General features: G+C 41.7%; 1 protein-coding gene across 2 annotated transcripts in view; it reads left to right on the top strand.

The window, feature by feature from the left end:
* STX8 (syntaxin 8) overlaps positions 1-25,618 on the top strand; it is a 241,661-nt gene that overhangs the window by 16,635 nt on the left and 199,408 nt on the right. For both annotated transcript variants that reach the window (XM_068531463.1, XM_068531464.1), the window contains exon 4: positions 4,386-4,496. In XM_068531463.1, coding sequence (XP_068387564.1) covers positions 4,386-4,496 — 111 coding nt within the window. The remainder of the gene's footprint in view (positions 1-4,385; positions 4,497-25,618) is intronic.

Below are 25,618 nucleotides of genomic sequence, written 5' to 3'. Positions count from 1 at the left end.
GGTGTTTCACATAAAGTAAGACCTCCTCGAGGATTAGCTGCTACTTAGTATTTTATCATTGTTAAAATTACAGCCATCTTGGAGAATTTACAGGTAGTCCTTTTATGGAGTTTATAATCAAGTAAGAAGGGTATATCAAAGCACACAGATAGTGATAGTATTAAGATACTACTTGCAAAATATGATTAGTGCTTTGAGGAAGATAAGGACCTGGCCAGGTACATAATGGATATTCAGCAGAGTTTGTTAACTTAAAAAAAATAGTAAAATGAAAGGGATGAAGTACTATGTGAGCCAGAAAAATCTTCTAGCCTCTGAGACCTTAAACTGTCTCTGTGCAGTCCTTCTTGCAGCAGTGGGAAGTAATTATGCTTCTCCAGAGCAATTAATTTGCACGTAAGACTTGCCTAAATTCTTAAGCCTTCTACCAAACAAGGAGAAACTCCAGGAGCTAGAGTGGGGGTGAGGCGTCCCCTGGGTCCAGCACCATCTTCAGCCCACTCCATCGTAGGTTAGAAGTGCTTCCCAGGTTATAGCAGAGAAGCTGGGCTGAGGCACGTTGGTCATGGGTATTGGTGATACGAAATCAGGACCCAGTTTCATTTGCAGCGTTGCATTGCCATAAACCGGTTATAATTACGTGTAAAATCAGCCTAGCCGATTAAAAAGTACTATGGTAGCTAGCTCTTCTGTTTCCTTATTCGTCTGTTCTCTGACCTTCTTCCTTGGTTATTCACCACGTTGGTGGAAGAGGAGGTCCCAGCTCTGGCCACTGACTGCGTGCCCTGTGTTCTACTTGTCCTTCCTTACCCTGTCCTCGCGTCCCCCAACTCCCATGAGACCACATCCGTGCAGTGTCACCACTGCCTAGACGATTCTTTGACCTCTCGTGAACAACAACTTCTGTACAGTAAGTGTGCTATGCAGAAGGGCTGTGCATCTGTTTATTCTCTTCAACCTCCTCTACCCTCCCCCCCATCTCCTTATGCTCTGTTCTCTTAATAGATTAAAATAAAAACAGAACAAAGAGGTAGAGTGAGTGTTGCTAACTGGACAGTTTTCCAGTTGTCCCGGATTTACAGGGAGTCTCTGGGAATGTTCTGAATTAATATTACCGGTATTGTTATTAACAGGGTGCTAAGAAGTGGCAGTTAAGTGAGCAGCACTGGGGGCCTCAGGGTGGAGGAGCCCCTGGAACGTTTGGTGGTCAAGCCCCACGCGAGGTGGTAGGAAAGCCCTGACTTAGACTGGAAAGAGCTGGGCTCTAGCCCACTATTGCCGTTACCAGCTGCACGGGGCCCTGGTTTCCCGGTCAGAAGAACAAGAGACTCGGTTATGCCTCTCCTAGCATCAGCTGTCTGTGATTCTGTTCTTCACTTACTAATCTTCAAAACATAATCACCAAGTTTTATTGCTCCTAAAATTGATGTTCTTTGATTGTTAATTTATTCTCAACTAGTTTATATCTAATATCTGCTAAATTTAGAACTTGCCTTTATTGTTTTTACTAAAAAAGTACTTTCTACCTGTATAGTTGTTATTTTTAACCAATGACTCTTCTCTCTCTTCCCCATCCCCATCCTATTCCAGCTCATTCTTTCATAGTTAATGTGTTGGTGGTTGGTACCTGTCATCACAGACTTTTCTAGGCATGAACAAATAAATACACATGTAAATATAAAATGCTTTTGACTACAGAGGGATCATATTATACGTTTGGTTCTGAAATTTTTTGTTAATTAGCATTTGATAGAGTCAAACAGTCCAAAACAATATTGGATGGAAAGTAAGTCTCCCTTACACCCTGAATCCCCAGTTCCCTTTCCTTAGAGGCAACTCTGTGTATCCTTCCATAAATTTTAAGTGTATACACAAACATATATGTTTCTCTGATTTTTTTTTTTTTAATGTATGCAGTGGGAGCATACTATTCACTGTTTAGCTCTTTGCTGCTGCTTTTTGTTTTTGTTTAACACTATTTTGGAGATGGCTCCATACCAAATAACTTATGTAGCACTTAGTAAGTGCTCAGAAATGTTAACTATCATTATCATCGATACATAAAGAGCTTTCCTCTTCTCTCTCTCTCTTTTTTTGGGGGCTGCAAAACATACCATTGTAGAGGTGTGCTAGTTCCTTATTGACGGACCTTAGAATGTTTCCAATATTTGGCTATTATAAATAATGCTGCAGTGAACATCTTTGTTCCTACATCTTTGTATAGACATGTGAATATATCTGTAGGAGAAATTCCTGTTGAAAGAATGTGCCTTTTAAATTTTGTTATGTATATGGAAGGCAGTGTGGCAATTGGTTGAACCCATTTCCATTCCCACCAAGGATGTCTGAGAGTGCTTGGTTCCTTGCCTCTTTCCAGAACCTCCCTGTCGTAGTTTCTTACCTGATGGGTGAAAGTGATAGCATGGTTCAATTTGCATTTCTTTTACTAATGTGAAACTGCATTTTTTTTCATTTGATTAGCATTATTGTTGTTTCTTTTTTCTATGCCCTGTTATATCCTTTGCTGTGTTAAAGTTTGCCACTATTAATTTGTCACTTGTAATTTTATTTTGCAGATATTTAAAATTTTTATAGAGCCAGATTTAGTGTTTCCTTCATGGCCTCTGGGTTTTCATTCTTGACTAGAAAGATCTTTCTTACTCTAAGAGTATTAGAAAATTCTCCAAAGTCGTCTTCTAACGATATGTGATTTTACTTTTTCTGTTTAAACCCCTGAGCCAGTCAGATCTGTGCTTAATTGTAATATTGGATTATCATTCAGTTTATGCTTGCTTGGATGGTTGGATAACTAAAATCCCAACAAAACCACAGATTGCTGGAGTAGGTTGAGCGTAGAACAGAAGACAAAGCTAATCAGCATTGTGATATAGTTAATAGTTTTCCATGATTAAAATTCAGTTTTGTCCAGTATAATTCATGACATAGGTTCTGTCTCTCCCCACCCCCAGGAGCGTTTTTTTAGATAGAAGAGCCTTCTGCTTTATTGACAATTTGCCACTGATTTGAAACACATTGATATTTATTCTTTGCATTGCATTGATCAGAAGGCTAATATTTGGCCCTTTTATTAGTACAGAGGAAGGACTTAAGCTCACTGTTTCTTAGTTACAGTTGCTACTTCACGGTTTCCAAGATGGGCTCTTAATGACTGTAGTCAAGCAGGAAACGGAAAAGCGATGGTAGTCATTTTTCTCAGGAAAGCGTGGCATTCTGGAATGTTGAGAGAATGTATCCATTATTATTTTTTAAGTATTCAAAGTCACTAACACTCCTTAGTTACGTTGGTTTGGGGGGGACTTATGATTTTCCTAACTAATATCTGTTACTGGGGAACATTTTTGATGGGTTTATTTGCTTTTTTTGCTAGCTGGCCAGCTTTTTCTATTCAAAATTATCAACAAAAGTAGATTCACTGGGCCGTGGTTTTCACATCCAGGGGAACTTACTTGATTCTGCCAAGTTCTCAAACTTCTGGGGCCTAAATGCAGGGTTTAATATCCCCTCTTGAAAGGACAAGTATCTATAAATCCAGAAATCCAAAGCAGTAGTCTCACTCTTTTACTGGAACCAGGAAAACTAACCATGGATTGTGCCGGAAGAGGTGTGGGAGATTATCTGGGTGCCATATAAAGAAACAAATTCAAAAGGGTGAAGTAATTGGTTCAGGATCATAGGAAATGATCAAAATAGGACTAGCAGGCCTTTGGACTCCTAGTCGAGCATGCTTAGTAGATTAACACATTAAAATACGATTATTTCTTTGTAATTTTGTTTAGAATTAAAGCTCATGCAATGTGTTTAATAAGCTGATGGTAACAGCTTTTTAGAGCAAATCTGTTGCATAAAGTAGCCCTTTACAAAATATATTCCAGGTGTGTTAATAGGTGTTCATTAACATGGAAGAAAGGGGGCAACATAGAAAACTTTTCTTTCCCTTTTTGCTTTTTTAGCAGAGTATCTTAGGGTATTAGTGTCTAGGAAAAACCCTTGACCACTGTGACCTAAAACTCAAAGCCTGATGACTCCCTGAGTCACATTGCCCCATTGAGAGGAAGGACATTTCAGGGTTGGCCGCTGGGAGGAAAATCGTGTTTACCAACTGTATTTCTCAGTGAAGGATCTCGTGTGGTGGAACTGTGTCAGTGTTTGTAAGTCCCTCTGCGATGGTTCTGTCCAGGTCCTTTACTGGAAGGATCAGTGAAGGCTGAGGTTAGAGCAGGAGGAGAAGGTTGGTTCAGGCCTCTTCTGGGTAGGATTGATCAGAGTCTGTAACAGTCCTTTCTGACTTGGAGAGCTCAGTTAATAATGTAATAGGTCAAATGAGGTAATTCACCTGCTCTTGGACCTTAACGAGATGCCTGCAGAACACAGCTGGAAGGAGACCGAAGACAAAACCTTTTGGATGATCTTGTAACTCGAGAGAGACTACTTCTGACATCCTTTAAGAACGAGGGTGCAGAACCAGATCTCATCAGGTACGATGTTTTCCTTTACAGGGATTATGTGGTGGGTGAAATTTATTTGCAGAGATTACAGCTGTTTCCTGAATGGCTTAATTTCTTTAACTAGTAAAATATAGTCTTCATTTATAGTGTTTGACTGTCATTTTCTATGCAATGTAGTTTTCATTAAATTTCTAGATTTAGTAAACCAGATATGTTCAGCTGAATCCCATCTTGGAGGAAGGCTATTTAGGTATAATACAGACAAAGTCAGAAAATGTCTTTTCATTCTTTAGGTTGAGCTTTCTGCTATGTTAGCTGCCTTTTAAACTCTGGAAGTCATGTTCTTATCTGTGTTGGAAAACGATTTTTTAAAGATTTTTTTGATGTGGACCATTTTTAAAGTCTTTATTGAATTTGTTACAATATTGCTTCTGTTTTATGTTTTGGTTTTTTGGCCACGGGGCATGTGGGATCTTAGCTCCCCGAGCAGGGATCGAACGAACCGGCACCCCCTGCTTTGGAAGGCGAAGTCCTAACCACTGGGCCCCCAGGGAAGTCCCTGAAAATGATTTTTTTTACTTGACTTGTTATAAAAATGTGTCCTAAAGGTTGTAGTCCGTGGCTCATGGAATTAGAGGCGTGGGGCCATTGGATTCTTCTCTCTGTCCTTTGCCGGAGAGTAATTCACACTCTCCAGTGTTGTCAGCTGCTCTGTACCCGGCTCTGCTGGAAGAACCCAGAGAAGCGGTCCGGCCTTCCCAGCTGAGGTTAATGAAGTATAAATTGTAACATCTTTAGAACTGGCCTCCCCCCCCCCCCCCCGCTTCTAGAACTCTCTTAACATCATTGTGGGAACCATCACAGGTGAGATGAGGATAAAACCCGCCTCTCCCCGCCTTCCCCACGAGGGCCGATGGTGCCCTTCATTGTGGGGTGGCAGCTTGTTCCTGGTTAGGAGTCATACTGCTTCCCAGGGGCGGTGTTTTTTTGTTTTTTTTTTAAACGAGGCTCAGCCTCAGACAATTAAATCCGGGGGCGTGGAGGGCGTGGTCATAGAGGGGCCCCAGGTGATTCTGATCTGCAGCCAGGCTTGAAAAACCACGGCCCAAGGGCGAGCTGAAGAGGATGTAGCGGTTGCGTGTCGGACCTGGCCTTTCTCAGGAGCGTGGGATCCAAGGTTTGTAGAAAGAAACGATGAAATTCGGGAAGCTAGATGAAACCTTGGAGCTGTTCGTTTGGAGAAATAAAAGGCAGGAGTCAGGGAAGGAGGAGTTGTGTCCTGGGCACGGTTTGTAAGTGGACGCGGAGGCCTTCGGTGAGCTGCCTGGTCCTTCGTGGTGCCCGACACTGCTCTGGCGGATGCAGGAGTGAAGTGGGAGGGTGAAGGTGGTGATTCAGGGCTGGTGAAAAAGAACCGCTGAGCAAGGAGATCCGAGGCGAGGAGAGAGTACCCTCTGTCAGGGCGGGTCTTCACATCGAAGTCCAGAAATGTAGTAAAGGTATCGTGGGGTGGGAGAAGCAAATTTCATAGAGGAGGAGGGTCCAAGTAGAGGTGATGGTTGGAGGAGGAGAAGACACGGAAATCCTCCTCTGTCGTGGAGGTGGCTGTTCTGACGACTAGTGACGGTGACTGTTGGGTGAGAGCCTCCTGTGTGTCAGGCTCTGCTTCTCTTCATTGTCGTTTAATGATATTGAGGGGCCAACTTGGGCCCTAGGTCTTTTTTCCCCAGGTTTTAAAACTGACTTGCATATTAAAAAATTGTGCATTCCAATAATTAAAATCATTTGAACAACAACAAAAAATGGCACTCATTAAACTGCATTTTACAGCCCGCAGGACACCTTGGACCAGTTTACTCTTTATTCTAGATTTCATTGTCCTCCCACCCAGCCTCCTCCTTCACCAACATGCAAGTTCTTTTCTTTCCCTGCCAGCCAGACAGGTTGGATGGGAGAGGCAGGTGCGGCCTTCGTTGTCAGTAGTTTCCCATTCTTTGATGTGAAAAGGGGCACCACAGTCATTTAAACTTGATCCAACCTCTTTGCATCTTACAAAGTTAAACAGCTAAAAGAAGTAAAATAAGAAGGCAATGCTTGTGGAATGTACACTGCATATTGGCGGCGCACGCCTCATTACGGCTCGCCTGCTTGCTTCTCCTATTCAGTCATTTCTTTTGAAGGCAGTGGTTTTTTTTTCTCTTTCGTTTCTGTTTTCAATTTCGACTTACCGAATTTCTCAATCTCGGCCATATCGGGTTTGTCATACATGGCTGCAGAGGAAGAGGAGCAACTTACTAGCGGGCGAGGTCCGGCCTGCACAGGGGTCGCCGCCAAGTCTGGGCCTTAGGCCTTCCTGGGGGGTATGGCTGATTTTTGGTCCCCCCCTCACATGGGTCGACGAAAAATAATAAGAATAGAAAAGAGTCTTATTTGAGCCAAACTGAGGACTAGTCCCAGATCACTCTGAGAAATAGCTCCAGAGAAGCAGCGTTTTTAGCAGTTTTATATCTTGTCAGAACAAAGAACATTGAAGTCAGGGATACGTTTCTTCAAGGGTTCAAAAAAACAGGCCAGGATGTATACGTACAGCAGGTACAGGATGGACTTGGCACCTGGGAAGGGAATCTTATCATCAAAGGAGGACTAACGTTGGCGTCCCAGGAAGAGGGGCCTTTAATCTTTATTTTTTAACATGGACGGTCTTTACTTCTGTTCAGTGCGCCCTTTAGTAATTAAAAACAGGTGTACAATGTATGTTTGATAGGCCACAAACAGGCTGTTTTAGGTAGGGTAAAAATTCAAGTTAACTCATGTATAAGCCAGAATGACTTCTCTAGATCTCAGTATGTCAAAATTACTCGTACTGCTTGTCACCCCCATCTTTTTGGTCACCCCTCTTCTCTCCTGTGATAATCTGTTTCTTTGCTGTTTAAAGCACGCCGTGTTCAGTAGGTTCAGCGTCACCTGGGTTTGTGTTTAGAAATTAGTCTCAGACCCCACCCCCGCCCTACTGAATCGAATCTGCATGTGAACAAGATCCTCAGGTGGTTTGAATGCCCCTTCCAGCTTGAAATACTGCTTTATATCACTTGTTCTTAATTGTGGCACTCAGCATCAGAATCACCCATGAGGCTTAAAAAAAAAAAAAAAAAAAAAAAGTACAAGCGTCCAGACCATATACTTGCAGAGTCTGAACGAGTAGTCTGGCGGGCGGCCTGGGTAGCAGTAACACGGGGTCGGGGGAGCTCCTCGGGGGTGGGTGGCAGGGTGAGAACCACTGCTTTCTCCCGCGGGGTCCGAGAGATGAGCGCTAACGGCTTACATCTGCGTGTTTTCTGTGTGCCGGGCACTATGCTAAGGTGTACGGGCCTGCGCTCAGATCTTTCTAACATCCCACTTTACAGGAGAGAAGCTGCGGCTTGGAGGGGTCGGGTAACTTGCACATGATTCTAAGACTAATCAGTCTCAGAGTTTGGATTTCCTCTGGACCTGTGTGTCTTCAGATGGGAACTCTTAGCCGTTGCACCGTAAGAAGAGCTGGACCAGGAATTAGAAGGACTCGGCTCTGTTGCTTCCTAGCCAGTCATCCGGGCTTCAGAATCATTGACTTGAAAAGGGGGGTGTGTGTTCTGCCTCTTCTTCATTGTTTGGACCAGGTGAGGTGATTGGAATGTGAAGGGCTTTGTAAACTCTCAAGCCTTTACAACTACAAGATGTTATTCAGGCGGGGAGCGAGCTCCTGTCGCTTCCTCTGTTTCCCGGAGACCCCGTGTCCCTCCTGTCCCAGCCCTGAGTGCTTGAGAGGGGGACCTGGCCTCCCCCACCAGTCTCGTTTCATGTTCTGCACCTGGCTCTCCTGCCTCCCATTCTCACCTCCCACGGCTCCTTCTGTGTCCCTTTCCTCAGTGCCCCGCTTGCCTGCTGTGGTCTTGATGGTAAACAGTCGCACAGTCAGTCTAGCAATAGAATCCATGCTGGCAGCGACTTACCTTCCTGGACATATTTTAGCTGAAGCCTCCTTGAGCCCAAAGTAAATGAAGCAGTAGGAAGATTTTAGGGAATTCAGCAGGTCAGTAGCAGAGGTGTTTTGGATGGAGGCCCACCAAGGCCTCTGAAGTCCTATCACCAGGACGCCCCCTGCTCCCCCTCTGTTTAGTTTAAGGCTGATCCACCTGGTGGGCCTGCAGGTGTTGCTTATTGGTGAATGGTTGGGCTGCCCAGGGACAGAAAGACCAGCCTGAGGGGAAACTGAAGCAGGGGTAACTAATTCCTGAGGGTTTGAAATAATGAAAGTAACCATCCAGGCTGATTTCTATGCTCTCAAGATGAAACTTTGAGGGAACCATATATGTTTTATTTGTTCAGACACAAATCTAGAGTAATTCAGAATAAGCTTCCAGAAGAGTTTAAAAGTGTGTGAGCCCTGTGGAGGAGACATGACGTCTGAGGGTTGGCTTGATGAGGTAAAATGGATAGAACAGACCGTGATGGTCCATTCCAGGCACCATGGAATGTGCCCAAGAATGAGAAACCAGTGCGGCAATTAGATATTGCTCACTGTAAAGAAAGTGCATAAGTCATTGAGGTAAAAAGAGGAAAGAGAATAGTAGGTGGCCTGGAAGGTGAATTACTGGTGAATCCTTGTTGGGCTAGGATTGGTTTAGACCCACTGGACCTATGTCTGTGTATACGTGTATTAGTTTGCTAGGGCTACTGTAATGAAGTACCACAGACCGGGTGGCTCAAACAACAGAAATGTATTTTCTTACAGTTCTGGTGGCTGGAAGTCCAAGGTTAAGGTGTCACCGTTGCTTCCTTCCGAGGGCCATGACAGCAGGATCTGTTCCAGGCCTCTCTCCTCGGCTTGTAGATGGCCGTTTTCCCTCTCTGTCTTCTCCTCTGTCATACCCGCGTGTGTGTCTGTCCAAATTTCCTTACTGGATTAGGGCCCACCCTCGTGACCTCACTTTAACTGCCTCTTTAAAGAACTTATCTCCAAATATTGTTCCATTCTGGATTACTGGGGGTTAAGACTTCAACGAATGAGTTTTGCTGGGGGGGTGGGGGTGGGGGGGATGGACACAGTTCAGCCCATAACTGTCCAAAAAAGTGCAAGTCCTAGATATTCTAGGAGAATCTGATCAGTAAGGAAATGCATACAAGGTAAAACCATTCTCAAATTCTTATGTAGAGGAAGCCCTGGGAAATCTACTCAAGGGCTGTGAAATGAACACCAGATAGCACTGCCCAACTCCAGCTCATCAGGGAGGATGGCGGCAGTGCAGACTTGATCGAGGCAGGCAGTACGTGTATGGATGAGTGTGTGCACGAGCACAAGTTAAAGTCAAGGAAATTGCTAGAAGCAGACTGTCTTAGATTTGAGGTCAGAGTTTCCAGTCTTTGATTTCACCCACCTGCCCATGTCAGAGTGTTATTTTTGCCCCCCCCCCCTTTTTTTTTTTTTTTTTAAAACCACAAGTACCCACCTTTGAGGCCTCCCCTTCCTTCCCCAACCTCCCATACACAACTCTTGCTTGGACCTAGCCTTCTGAGGATCTGAATTCAGTTGTAGACATGAATTGGATATGGGTTCCCAGTTGGACCTTGCCCTCCCACCTCCTGACTGTCAGGCTGCCCGGTCATTTCTGAGACCTTGTCGGGGACCTTTCAGCTCTGTCCCTGGAGAAACCTCATTCCCTCCCCTGCCCGTCGGTAGCTCTGATGGTCTCCGGTGACTCGCAAAGATTTCTTCAGTCCTGCAGATTCCTAGTTCTGGGCTCCATCGTTTTTGTTTGCTTCCCTAATCTCTGGATTCCTCCAATATTTTTGATGGCTTCTGTCATTCTTGATATCATTGTGGGTTGCCTTGTCACTGGGGGTGGGGGTGGCTCATGTCTTGCTTTTAGGTCACAACCTACAGAAACACATTGGTCAGGAAGCCTTATCAGAACTTAAATGTTATAGACCTGCTCTCTCTGGTACATCTTGTCATTCATGCTAGACCATCACCACACGTACTGTTGGAGAACTGGGGGTGTTCTGCTAATCGGTAGTTTGAAGCCCCATAATAACTGGCGGCAAGCAACACCGCAAGATCAGTTGACCCAACCAGGACTCCCTGAAAACTGTCGACCCTCTCTGTCCTCCTGAGCCCTTTCTTCTTCTCTGGTTTCCTCTGTGTCCTCCTCCTCCTCCTCTCTCACCCCCAAGTCTTTGCTTTCTCTCTTTTCCCCATCCCTCATTCTCAGGAGTCCTTCTGCTACCCACCCCCCCCACCCCGCAAAACTTTCCTCTTCCTCGTCATATGTGGACTTATTAAGGGGAGGAGAGTACTGTCAAACTTCAGTTTGGATTAGCATTTCCTTTAAACACACGATTGTAGGAATCCCATAATTGAATGCGTAGCTGTCATGTGACGGAATCTGAGTTTTACCTTACGGATTACTGATCCTTGTTCTAAAGCAGTAAGCCTTGATGTGAGACTTGGTCTCAGTAAGCAATGGTTGACTAATTGAGGGCATTTGGAAACTTGTTAAAGAAGTCTCTGTGTAACAATGTCTCTTGGAAGAAGATAAGCCCTAATTTATAAAGCAGTGACACAGCTTTGATTGAAAACCCTCCTGCCCTTTATATTTGAGAGCATTGCCAATTCTCACAATTAGTTAAATCTTTGTAAAGAGAGAAGAAAAATCATTGCATACTCCACTGCTCTGTGACCATCTCAGAGATTATGTGATTAACTCGGCTGTAGTGGGTGGCTAATTGGGTAAGCTTTAATCTTCACACCACCAAGTATATTGAGGATTATAGGAAATAGGAAGTTATTTAGAGGTTGAGATGGTAGTTATGTGTCAGGAATGCTATATTAACAAGCAGACCAACTGCTAACATCAAAAGAATAGAAGATAATGTTATTTTCTTAGAGTGTGAGCTTTACATTTAATTTCAGATATTTACTTTTCCTTGGAGCTGCTAAAAAAAATATATATATATATATATGTATATATATATACACTTCCAATTTATATTTCATTTCACTGTATTGGCAGCCAAGGGAGGCAAAAGAAAAATTTACATTGAATATTCCATTAAAAGTATTGCCCCTCTACCATTTTAGATCATTGAATGTTTTCTTTCAATTTAAAGCTTGATTTATAAGACGGATGATTTCCATCTGATAGTACTGAGATTTCCTAAAAAATTATTCGTTTATACTTTGTTGCTTGAAGTTATGAGCACATGACGAACCGACTCTTCCAGGAGTAGGAACTCTCTGAGGAATATACCCCTGCATCATTAGCTGTGAGACGACGGATAAGCCATAATTATTTATCCTTTTTACTTATGCCCCAGAAATACACTAACTTTCTGCGTCATCTGGCATGTAAAGGATATGCTGAAATCAGTAAAGATGTGCTTCTCTCTCTCTTTCAGTGACCCCAAGGATAGTTGAACTAAGGTGGTATTAAGTGTGGTCAAGAATATTAAATTTCTCTGATAATTTAATGAAAACTAGTTAAGGAATCAAAAATGTGGTAAATGGAAGCTTTTCTTTTGAGTGCCTGTTATGAGTGGTGGCAAAAAACCCTAAACAATTAAAAAGAACAAAAACAAAAAACTAGTTTTTGCATTTGAGCTCTTTACAGTTCAGCAAGAAAGACAGACATGAATTAAAGATTCATACAAATAAGTAAAATCAGTTCAGCAGAAAAATATATTGTGCTTTGAGGGAGTATTAGTGGGGAGCTGATTTAGCTAGGGAAGCCATGTGGTTATTAATATTTGTTTTTTTGGCAAGCGTATATTTTGTTTCTCTATCTAAATTTTAAATACTTTGAGGATGGGGACCAAAACCTAACACAATGGTTATTAACTGGTTGCTCACTGAATGAAAATCTTTTGTTTTTCCAGTATCTTTTATAAGTACATAGTGGGAGTTTGGTATATAGCAGGCGCTCAGCAGATTTCTGTTGATTGAAAGGTAGACTGAGTCAGGATGTGATAGGCTGGGCTCTGTAAGCAAACCTGGGACCCTCAGGGGAATACCAGATGAAAGCATTTTTTGCCTGCCTCATATAAAGTCTGGTGGTTCTCTGGGACAGCTCCCTTCAAAGGGTGATTCAGGGTTTCCCACCATGTGGCTGTGCTGTCTTGACAGGAGACCTCCATGCTCACTATGAGAGGAGAAGAGAGAGGGTGTGGAGGTCTCACCCCCTCTCCTAGGCCGTCGCCTGGAAGTTGCATATGTAGCAACCCGTTGGCCGTAACCAGTCACATGGCTCCAACCTGCCTGCGGGGGAGGCTGGGAAATGTAGTCTTTGCCTACGCTCACAGAGGGGAACATGAAATGGGACTTGGGGCCACCCCTCGCTTTCTGTCTCTGCCTCACTGATTATTTGGGGTGGTTTGATGGAAAGGTAAGTAACTTTGGTACATAGTCTGCCTACTCTCTTAATTAGCGGAGATTAGAATCAGAAGTTAATAGAGGCACATGAGGTGGGCTGAGAGGCGACCCTGGTGGGGTTTGTTCACCTTTTATAATGCTCATTCTGAAAGAGTTCAGTCAGGCAGGGGAAACATAAACACAGGACAGAAATTCAGTGCAAATGGGTATATACAATGCAGACTAGAAAGGGAGGTTGTGTCTGCAGCAGTCAGAGGAGGAGAAAGGACCAAGGAAAGCACCTAAAAGGTCTAGAAAAGAAGACGGTGTTTATTGTTCTTACCCTCACCAAGGGGGTGCCTGGTTTGGCTCACGCGCTGGTATTATTGGCTCACGCGCTAGTATTACAGTCACGATGCCCTCAGCTGCAGGCAACAGATAACCCTACGCAGAACCACTTACATAAGGAAACATACCTCCATATAATAAATTCCAAGTTAGAGGATTGAGAGGGGCGGTTAATGCTACAGTCGGTGACGATCCAGGTTCTGGCCATGTCTTTGTTTTGCCTTTGTCTTCAGACCGATTCCTCTTGGTCGAGAATACCTGTAGAAAGTTCCCAGCCACACTCCAAACTTCAGTAGGAGAGGAAGGAGGGTAGGTCTTGCATAAGTAGTGTGTTCACGAGGTTGAGACATTTTAAAAGCACTTAACAGTGTTCAGTGGAGAGCCTCCCTCCCTTCTGTGTGCCCCCCTCCTCAACAAATATCAGTGTTAATGATTTTTGGTATATATTTCCAAGGTTCTCTTGAATATATGCCAGCAAATAGGAATATTTTATTTCCCTCCATCTTTTACACAAACGGTAGCATACTACACAGATTATTCTACAGCATTCTTTTGTCATCTGAATTTCCTGGAGGTCTTCCCAAACCAGCACATGAGGTTTTGTCATTAGTTATGGGTTTTTTTTTTTTTTTTTTTTTTTGGAAATATGAGGGTTGATGTTGTAATTGAATCCTCTGGCATTAGTTTTTTTTTTTTTTTTTTTTTTTAAATTTTATTTATTTATTTATTTTTGGCTGTGTTGGGTCTTCGTTTTTCTGTGCGAGGGCTTTCTCCAGTTGTGGCAAGCGGGGGCCTCTCACTATCGTGGCCTCTCTTGTTGCGGAGCACAGGCTCCAGATGCGCAGGCTCAGTAGTTGTGGCTCACGGGCCTAGTTGCTCCGTGGCATGTGGGATCTTCCCAGACCAGGGCTCAAACCCATGTCCCCTGCATTGGCAGGCAGATTCTCAACCACTGCGCCACCAGGGAAGCCCTGGCATTAGTTTTTATAGCCTTATATTTCATTGTGTGCACTACTGTAATTTAACTAGTCTCCTATTGATATGTGTTTTGTTTCTACTCTATTACATTTGTGTATATATATTACATAGTTTTTTTTTCTATTACAAAAATATAGTGGTGAACAACCTTGTACATAAGGGATTTCATATGTGTGAAGGTCTATCTCTAGATAAGTTCTTAGAAGAAGGATGGCTGGGCCAAAGGATATATGCATTTATAATTTTCATAGAACCAATTTAGATCTGTGCTAGCAACTTATGTGAGTGCCTATTTCCATACAGTCTTCTCCAAAGAGTGTTATTAAATTTTGTATCCTATTCCAATCTAGTATATGAAGATAGTTCTGATGTTAAATTTTTGTTGAATTTGTTTACTCTGTTAAATATTTGATCCATTTGGAATTTGAAGAGTATGAATCGCACTTTTTTCCTATTTGACTATTTTTGTGACTGAATACATTTTTTTACGGAGTCATCCATCTTTTCACAAATTCTGAGATGATGAGATTTGTCGTATAATACATTCCCATATATTTGGATCTATTTCTGGACTTTGTAAGGCATTTCATTGATCTCTGTGCTAACACCGTTAATTTTGTGGCTTTATTATAAGTTTTAGTACATGATAGGGCTAGTCTTCTGTCATTGTACTATTTTTAAACAATTTTCATTAAAAAAAAAATGAACTCAATCAGCTAATCTAATTCCAAAAAAGAGAGAAATAACTGTTGGTTTTTTAAAAATTGGGGTTACATGAAATCTTGAAATCCTTTATAATGTTGAATTTTCCTGCCCAAGAATATGGGGTTTTTTTCTGTTTGTTCAAGCCATCTTTCAGGCCTTTCAGAATGTTTTCTTCAAATACACATTTCTGGTTTAATTTATTTTGAGGTATTTTATAGTTTTGGTGGTAGTTTTAAATTCAGTTTTTCATTTCATCACGGTTTTTGATGTTTATATGAAAACTGGATATCTGGATGCTATTATATGTAAACAGTCTAATTCTGATTTTCAGTAGTTTTTCTGTTGATTCTCTTGTATTTTCCAGTTATTTTCTAAGAGGGGAAAAAAACACCTCCTGGAAGCTTCACAGTGGACTTTGGCTCAAAACAGAAATAGGCTAGGATTGTATCACATGCTATGTTATACCAAGAACCATGGTGGAATGGAGTTGCCATGATTGGCTCGGTTTATTCAGGATAGATACATCCCTGAACTGAGACTGAGGACAGGCTTATGTTCCCTGAGCAGTGGAGCCTTGAACAATATCGAATTCTGATAACAAGGGAGAAAGGACATAGAGATGTTGGGTAGGACTGGTGTACCAACCCTCCTCTGTGTTCCCTTAGCAACAGTGACTCTCTTCATCTTGAAGTTTCTTCTGACAGCAGAGACTCCAGGTTCCTCACTACTGTGACCTCCGTAAATTCTTGAAATCCCAGAGAAGTGGTAGCTCACTGGCCTTCTGGGTTATTTTATTTAGGTTCAAGTGGAACTTGGATAATTGCTTTAAATCTCTAGTTCACTGTTTAAAGAAGCTGGGCTATTTACTCTTACCTGTATTCCTGCAGAGGTTTAGGAGAAGTGCTTTCGAAGTAGAACCCAGTTTCAATAGCAACACATTTATACAGTTTCATAGAGCTGGCTTCTTCTGTAGACAGATGATCTTGTGCATTTTATGTTAATTATTGTTTAATTCCATTTGGGAGGTAATAGCTTCTGACTTTGTCTCCATGTTCTGGAGAAACATAGGTTAAATAGGTTAATTTGATGCAGGGACTGATACTTAGGGACAAGAAGGGAGTGTTCGAAACATGGACCGACCTGAAAAATCTAGAATATATGTTGCCTTAGCACTTTTTTTTTTTTCTGTATTAACTACTGGTCTGATACTAGCTATGCAAAGTGTACGGTGACCATGTTTTCTCGGGGAGAAAAACTGGATATGTCAGAGGACCAAGTATTTTTTTGACTCCTTTTCTGGAAGAGGCAGTTTGGTTGATGGTGTCAGGCCAGAATGTTGACGCTTTGGGATATTCTAATGGTTAATGGGAATGAATAGAATACTTGCTTTTGAAAAAATTTAAAACATACATTTACTTTTAAAGATGTTTATCACATTGTAAACACCCAACTGTACAAAAAGGTTATCAGTGAAAACTCGGGTGCCCTCCCACTTCTGGCATGCATTTTCCCTTTTCCTCCCTGGAGGCAGTCTTTTGTGTGTCCTTCTAGAAAGGTAATACACGTGTATAAGGATACACATACATCTCCAATCACTCTCTCACCCTTTCAGTTTTTAACGTGAATTATAGTGTAAAATGTCCTCTTTACTGTGCGTTATCTTTTTTGGCTAGCAGTATATCTTGAAGCTTATGAAGTAGAATGTTTAAATAGTGCTCTTAAATATCTTGAAATTGTCTCAAACTTGACAGTGTAGCTCTTTTGAAGTGTTTCAGTTATGTGTGTACTAACCAGACTGATCATCACTTGAAGGTCATTTAGCCCAGATTTTTTTTTTTCTCCGTGGGCTAGGAAAGGAAGCTCTGTTAGCAGCCTGACTTACAAATAGATACTGATGGTAAAGAAGGATTATCCGTTTGGATGACTGATCAAGGGAGTGAACCCAGAGATGTTGAGGCCTAGGTAAATATCAGTCGTTGCAATCCCACATTGTTGCTCAAGTCAGTGAAGGTGGCCGGTTGTCACCGTGTGGATGTGATAAAGCGTAGTCTGGCCGTGAGCTCACAGCAGCAACCTGCTGGTTCCTCTCCTAGGAAGGCCTTGAAAGCTGGACCACAAAGATGTACCAAATGAAAACAAACTTTTAAAAGATGCTATTGATAATAAATAGTATTTTAAAAACAGGAGATATGTAGGAATAAGTCAAATGAAAAGTATGAAACCTCTATACTCAAACTATAAAGCATTTAGAGAAAGGAAGGAAAACCTAATGGAGGGATAACCATGTTCACAGATTGGGAAGACTCAGTACTGTAAAGATGTTAGTTCTCTTAAAATTGATCTATAGATTGAGAGCAAACCCATTTAGATTCCCCAGCCAGTTTTTTCTGTTTGTTTTTTGTCCCTCACTTAAGCTGATTCTAAGGTGTATATGGCAATTTTGAAGAACAAAAGTTTTGAACACTCACGTGATCATTTATCAAGACTTAACCGTAAAGCTGCAGTGTGGTGTTGGCACAAGGACAGGCCAATAAACCAGTGGATCAAAATAGAGTCCAGAAACAGCCCTCCATACACATGTTCACTTGATTTATGACCGAGGTGACACTGCAGTGCAGGGGAGAAAAGAGGATCTTTTCAATAAATAGTGTTAGGTCAGCTGAATGTCCACATGGAAAAAAACAAATCTTAGCCTCTACAGTCAACCCTCCATGAAAATCAATTCCAGAACGATTGTAGACCTAAATGTGAAAGGTAAAATAAAACTTTAAGAAAACGTAGGAAGATATCTTTTTTTTTTAAAGTTTTTTTGGTAATGCTTGTTATTATTTATTTATTTATTTTTGGCTGTGTTGGGTCTTCGTTTCTGTGCGAAGGCTTTCTCTAGTTGCGGCAAGTGGGGGCCACTCTTCATCGCGGTGCGCGGGCCTCTCACTGTCGCGGCCTCTCTTGCTGCGGAGCACAGGCTCCAGACGCGCAGGCTCAGTAGTTGTGGCTCACAGGCCCAGTTGCTCCGCGGCATGTGGGATCTTCCCAGACCAGGGCTCGAACCTGTGTCCCCTGCGTTGGCAGGCAGACTCCCAACCACTGCGCCACCAGGGAAGCCAGGAAGATATCTTTATGACCTTGGGAATAGGTAAAGATTTCTTAAACAGGACACAAAGACTGAACGTGAAGGAAACGCAGGGTAAGTTGGATTTCACTGAAATAAGAAATTCTGTGTATCAAAAGATACCACAGAGAGAGTGAAAGCCAAGTCATAGTATGGGAATCTAGATTTGCAGTGAATATATCTGTTACATAAGTCATATCTGGAATATATAAAGAGCCCCCATAAATCAAGAAAAAGACAACTCCTTAGGGAAAAAATAGGCAGACGACTTGATGTTGTACTTGACAAAAGAGGGTGTCCAGTGGCTGCACACATGAAAAGGTGTTCAGCCTCTCCAGTCATCAGGAAATTGCAAACTAAAACCATGCTGTCATACCATTACGCCTGCCAGATTGGCTAAAATTAAAATTACAAAAAAAAAAAAAAAAATTACAGACGTCTCAGGAGTTACTAAGATGTGGAGCCACTGGAGTTCTCATGTCCTGCTGGAGGGACCATCATTTTACAACCACTCTGGAAAACTCTGTCTGAAAACTGAACTGTACTAAGGACATGTACGTGTTTTATAGCATCCTTCTAAATAGTCCCACCTGGAAACAACCACTGAACACCAACACTGTAGTGGATAAATACATGAGGGCGTGTTTATACAATGATCCTAATGAGAGGAAATGATCTACAGCCACACACCACACACTGGATGCATCTCACAAACACAACACTCAGTGAAATAAGCCAGGCAGAAGCGTGTGCAAACACAGCACTGAGTGAAATAAGCCAGGCGGAAGCTTGCGTACTATATGGATTCCATTCCTATAAAGGCAGACCTTGTATATGGTGTTATCAATAATGAAAGTGGTTCCCTTTGGGGGAAGTAGTGACCGGAAGGGGGCATGGGAGGTCCTGGGGTTCTGCCTATGCTCCGTTTCTTATCCTGGGTAGTGATTAACTGGAGGTGTTCACTTTGTGAATTATCTTTGAGCTGTACGCTTTGGTTTCTTTGTCTATATGTTCTACTTGAATTTAAAAATTCGTAAATACACATGTATACACACTTTTATATAATACATATGTATATATACTTATAAGTATACTTAATATACACATACTTACAATATATAACATAATGTATACTTATATATTACATTACGTATATGCTTAGTGTATATATTACATATGTATGTGTATGTATATGTATATAGCCATGTATACTTATGTATAAGTATACATGCATATATACACTGAGACGCATATGCATCCATACGTGTGTGTGTGTGTGTGTGTGTTTGTATGCACACACACACAGCTATGTCTTGAACAGGCCACAAGGTGGAGATGTAAGTCAGTAGAAGGGGAGACATACTCAGACCTTCCCAGTTTCTAGATTTTTAAAAGGGTTCTCCTGCCTGGAGAGTGAGGAGAGAAGCGTTGATTGCTTGGACTTTCCAGCTTTGGAGGAGGAATCGCTTACCTTTCAGTTCTCTTTCATCTTTTCCCCCTTCCTCTGTGTCACCGCAAACCCATCTGTCATGTTTAAGCTTCCTCCTCAGGGCCTCTCTGTAGACTTCTGCCCCATCCATCCGCAAGCTGTTTGTTCTTGTTTCTTTCCCCCTCTTTCATCTTCCTTCCTTGACTTTTCCTGTCGCATCTTTCTCTTCCATTGCTCTTTTCCCCCTGGAAAAAGATGTTTGGTTTTGGCATTTCTTGGTTTTTAGTTTCTGCTTCCCATTCTTAATTTTGAAAGAAGAGGAACACTTTCAGTGCCTCTGATAGTCTTCACTTAAGTGGTCTTTACTTTTGTGGGTCTTTGCTGCCTTATTAGCTCCCCTTCCCTGGTTCTCCCACCCTGTGGGGAAATGACTCATCTTTAATTGGATTTAAACAAATTATCCACATGATACACACTCATTATAACAAGTCAGTCCACACTGAGGTATGACCCAAAGTTAATACCGTCTCCCCCTTCCTTCCCTCCAGTGTCATTCTCCTGACGTAACCTGTGTTAACCTCCCCACATTTATCTGTGCTTGTACGTATATTTACAAGTGTAGTTACATGAATATGCATTTTCCTTTCCTATTTTGTGAAAAAAAAAGAATTTTACATATTACTCTGTAATTTACTGTTTTTCATTTAAATTTGGGCATTCCTCTAACAAAAACAGATTTAACAAAAGTCTCTTCAATAGCTGCGTTATTTCACAATAGAAAGGCAGTCACTTTTCCAGCCAGTCCCCATTTGATGAATATTGGGTGGTTTAGTGTTTTGCCATTACAAACAATGATGCGGTAAATATCCATGAAGAATGTGGCTTCTGCCTCTATAGGACAGATTCCCCTAAGTGGGGTTATTGGGACAAAAGGTATGGGTGCTCAAAATGTAACAGGTTCTGCCATGTCTGTTTCTTAAAAGTTATAGTGCTTTACATTTCCTCTGACGGTATTTGGGAGAGCCCATTTCCCCACACCGTAGGTTGGGTTATGCTGATCTGATGGGTGAGAAATGGTATCTTGTTTTGAATTGCAGTCCTTAACTACTGGTACAGTTGTGACTTTTGATGGGGAAAATAAAAAGATTTCCTACTTCATGCATTACTTTTATTATTGTTTTTTGGCTGTGTTGGGTCTTCATTTGCTGGGTGTGGGCTTTCTCTAGTTGTGGCGGGTGGGGGCTGCTCTTCGTTGTGGTGCGGTGGCTTCTCTTGTTGCAGAGCATGGGCTCTAGGTGTGCAGGTTTCAGTAGTTGTGGTGCACAGCCTCAGTAGTTGTGGTGTACAGGCTCAGTAGTTGTGGCTCGTGGGCTCAGTTGCTCCGCGGCATGTGGGATCTTCCCGGACCAGGGCTCGAACCCGTGTCCCCTGCATTGGCGGGCAGATTCTTAACAACTGTGCCACCAGGGAAGTCCTCATGCATTACTTTTAAATGATAAAACTCACTTGGGAATTGAAAAAGGAAGCAAATTCCAGGCAGTGAATAAGCAGGAAGAAGAAAGGAGTTACCTATACACACTGTGTTGTAAGTTATGTTGATTTATTTTTTGTAAAGCCTATATAATACTTTCCAACTTGTGCTTCTTATAAGTGAAAATTGTAAAGAAACTGGGGAAAAAAAAAAGATTTTCTTGTCTATTAAGAAAAGAGGGACTTCCCTGGTGGCACAGTGGTTAAGAATCCGCTTGCCAATGCAGGGGACACAGGTTTGAGCCCTAGTCCGGAAGATCCCACATGCCGCAGAGTAACTAAGCCCGTGCGCCACAACTCCTGAGCCTACACTCCTAGAGCCCGCCAGCCACAAATACTGAAGCCTGGGTGCCTAGAGCCCCTGCTCCACGACAAGAGAAGCCACCGTAATGAGAAGCCTGCGTACCACAGCCAAGAGCAGCCCCCGCTCGCCGCAACTAGAGAAAGCCCGTGTGCAGCAATGAAGACCTAATGCAGCAAAAAATTTAATAAATAAAATAAATTTTTAAAAACTTTGTTTCTCCCTCCCCCTCTTCTGTATTTGCCAAGCACTTTCATACAGATTATTTTATTTGACTGTCATAATAATCTTCAAGGTAAGCAGAGAAGGGATTACTTTTTTGGTTTACAGATGAGGAAACTGTCATTGTGCCCAGGGCGAGTTAATGGCAGAAGGAGAACTAGAACTCATCTCCTTGACCTTGGCTATGGGTTTTGTTTCTCGGGCCTCCCTTTCTCTGAATTTTGGTCCCTTGCAGGGATCCTCATCATCTGTTCCTTCTCACTGGCTTTGAGTACTTTGCCCTCCTGTTCACTGCACTTAGTAGAATCCAGCCGAGGATTGCTAACTTTGCACACGTAATTCAGTGGACGGAGCAAAGGGTTTACAGTTAGAAAACCTGGGTGTGAATCTTGACTCCATTTCGTTTTCTGTAAAATGAAAATAATCATGACTCCTCAAAATGTTGTGAAGTTCGGATGAGATAAATATTTGTGAAGGTGTATATTTATGCTTTTGTGAAGTGGTCTATAAACATTCCACAACACTTGCTGTCACTGATCTTAGCAGAGGGGAATTCAGAGGTGGCATGTCTTTCTATCCTGCTCAACACAATTGGAGAACAGTCCATGATGGTTTATAAGTAAGTGCTAAATGATGTGGCCTGGGCCATTAATGGTCTAGGAGATTGGAAAAGAGCCATGTGAGGTGGAGGAAGTTGAGAAGAACTGGATGGAACGAGACTTGAGATCGCCATTGTGGAGTGAGTAGGGTTTGTACCCCTTATGGTTTCCCTCGTTCTTTAACCCTACTTTTTCCAGACCTGTAATTTCCATACCCATCTGTGTATTGGTGCCTGGCTGGTTGCATAAAAATCACCTGAGGGAGACTACAGATTTCTGGGCCTTGGCTCCAGAGGGAGAGGATGCCATGGTTATTATGAATTTGAGTTTTTAGATATGAACTAGATTAATTGATAAGAAACAAGGTTATTGAGGTGGAAATGATGACTGTATAGGCGGTGCTTGGCTTTTGTGCATCTTGAGCATATACATTATTCACACCCTTCAACAGTCTCAATGCCAAATTTGGATTTTTGTACATCAGCTGACAAATATAAAATTCTACTAGCATAGAATTTTTAACACTGTAGAGCACTGTAGTGTTTAATTCTACTCCCTGCCAGCCAATAATTTCATTTTACTGGACTTGCATCTTTGTCCAGAGAAGTGTTAATTTGCACAATTAATTGAATATTTTAGTGCCTTGTATCTTTAAATGAGTGAGAATGGAAACAAATAAGGGGGAAAACAAGTTGAGGCAAAGGTGGAAATCACTGGGCACGCCTAATGCCTAAATGCAAATTGTCAGCCTCATTGGGTTCTCATTGGATTTATCATTTAAGTGTGTTTGGTCATGCAGAACAAAGTGAAAGAAGATGTAGAACATTTGTTATTGAAAAGAGTGTTGAAAAGGCACAACAGAAACTCCCTCGTAATATGTAAGCGTATTGTTGACGTTCACTCTTTCTGTTTCTAAACGTGTTTTCAAGACTCCACTGTGTAATAAAGTTAAGGAGCTACTTGTAATAAATGGTAATTATCGGATTGCTTAACATTTATTTTGTACTTGAACTTTAATCGCTAACCAGCAGATGGCGCTCAGTCACCAGACATTTGGCAGAGCAGCTAATTCATCTTTCACTTAGAATTCTTAGGTTTTTAAACACCAAGGTCCTAATATATAGCACAGAGAACTATAGTATCCTGTGATAAACAATAATGGAAACATAAAAAGTCTACATGTGTATAACTGAGTCACTTTGCTGTACGGCAGAGATTAGCACAACATTGTACATCAACTATACTTCAATTTAAAAAATAGACAAAACCTAAGAATTCTGTTGTTTTTTTTTTTTAATCACCCGTTCCTGTCCTCCTTCGACTTTTCAGGTACCATGACAGTGACATTAAGGTAAAAGTAAAGAATTGTTTCCTTTGCTTTTATTTGCTTGATTTTAGATTGCCTGGATGACTCGAGAATAGCACACAGAGGTTTCTCAAATTCAGGTCAGAGGCCAAAATAATGACTTCTGATGGCCTTCCCCCCCCCCCCCCCCCGCCCCGCATTTGTGTTCTTCTGTGAACTGTTTTGTTAAATTTTAACGTTTCATTTAAAACTTCTTATTGGTAACCTTTAGCCAGTAGTGAATAGGGAGAAAAATGAGAGTGGTTTACAATTAAAAAATTATTTGCTTGCGGTAGATTTTAAAGATGCTGTGGTGAGACTTTCCTTGGATGACGTGTAAGTAAGAGATTTTCCTTGCTTGCGGTCTTATTGTTCTGGACTAATACTAATTAGTCTAAACAAATTGAATAATCTTTATTCAATTAGTTAACAACAACAAAAATTTGAGTCCTTTGCAAAAGGCACAGTGTTAGGCATTTATTGTCCCTGGAGTACCAGCTCCCTGAGGTCAGGTATTTGTCTCTCTTGTTCTCTTCCAAAGCCCCTAGATTCATGCTGGCACATAGAAGGGACTCAGTAAGTGTGTGTAGGAAGGATGGTTGGATGAATAGGTGGATGGGATACAAAAACAGAATTGGACAGAGTACTGGACTTAAAGAAGTTAGCTGTCTAGTAAATATGGCTACAAGTAGCCACAAATCCAGAGCTTATGATCTCGACAGCAGTTTTACTTTGGGGTTGTTATGGGAGTTATGTTGAAATTTGAGAAAATCCCGAAAGGAAATGAAACATTTCCCTAAGTTGTGTCAATTCTCCAAGTCACCCAGTTTGGAAATCTTTATCCTCTGTATCCATTCTACTCACCAGCACTTCTGTGGGGGCTTTCCTTTGAATTGCTGGGTGAATTGTCCCTTCCCTGCCATTCCATCTTGTCATTTCCCTCATCCAGCCCCCCATCCCCTTCTGCCTAAATGGCACTAGCCTTCTGGTCTACCTCCCTGACTGCGGCCTCTCCTCAGTGTAAGCCAGCCTGGATATTGTTGCCACATTTTTCCTTTAAAGAATGTATGTCAAAGAAACTATTTTCTGATTGAAAGTTGAGCCTCTGTGCATCTTTTTATATTCATGGAAAGAAACTGAGAAAGCTTTGAGAAAGGAATCGCCCTTTCAGACCATAGTAGTATTTTCACACCTACAGGCAAGTCTAGTTACAAAGCTCTGTAGACTCGATTCACCTCACTGACACCCTAGAAATATCATCTCTAGTCCTGACTGCAGACCTCTCTGTGGCCTGTGAATACTCAAACACTGTTTTTTCAGACAAAACAAACATTTTATGGTCACTTTGATATCTTTTGGAAATGCTAAGAAAAGCTGCTGCTTGGAATTCACTGCTTTTTCATTTCTATATTCGGTTGATAAGAACACCCTCCCTGTGAACTCTGACAAGTTGCAACTACATTTGTCAGCAGAAAAACATGGATTAACTGCAACCCCCCCCCATATTGTCATAATTTAATAATGTGTATCACTTTCTTTGGGGGATAAAAATGAAATATTTTTACAGTGTCAGAAGGGACTATGAAACTTTTTGGTAAAATCTTTTTGAGACAGATAGCTAACCTGTTTAGTAATGTGGCATTTATTTGATAAGTTCCATTTATTAGATAAGTTCCATCTTGAAAATATAGGTAAAAATGATGGATTTATTTTTAAAAACATTTCAAGTCTACCCTAACCTCAGAAGCATAGTATTTAGCATTTCCTTTCTTTAGCTGACTTTTCAAAGGAGAAACACTCCTTCATCGTCCTTCCAAAAGTGGGCTTGAGCTGCAAGGTGTTTTAGTGACAGAATTCCCGTTCAAGTTAAAATTCTCTCCATCTGCTTGAACAACATCAGTCTTTGCTGCTAAACTCTTGAAGGCAGGTAGCAGTTAAGTTTTCCTTTGCCTTTTTTTTTTTTTTTAAATCTCAAGATAAATGTCAAATACCCCTCTCATTTTGTCTCTCTTGCTGAAAAAGCTCAGTGGTTTTCTTAGTTCTGTTTCATAAACACGTACTGAATGCTTCTCCAGCGTACTCGGAGGAACTGTCTTTCTGGTCCTAGGGATATAAACATGACTGTCATGTGGCCTCTTTCCTTCCAGAGCTCATAATTTAGGAAGGGAGACAGATGAGTAAATAACTAACTACAATCCTG

This window comes from Eschrichtius robustus, chromosome 20 (genome assembly GCF_028021215.1).
Source record: "Eschrichtius robustus isolate mEscRob2 chromosome 20, mEscRob2.pri, whole genome shotgun sequence".
Lineage (NCBI taxonomy): Eukaryota > Metazoa > Chordata > Mammalia > Artiodactyla > Eschrichtiidae > Eschrichtius > Eschrichtius robustus.
The sequence above is the reverse complement of the archived record's forward strand: the minus strand, read 5'-3'. Positions and strand labels throughout refer to the sequence as shown.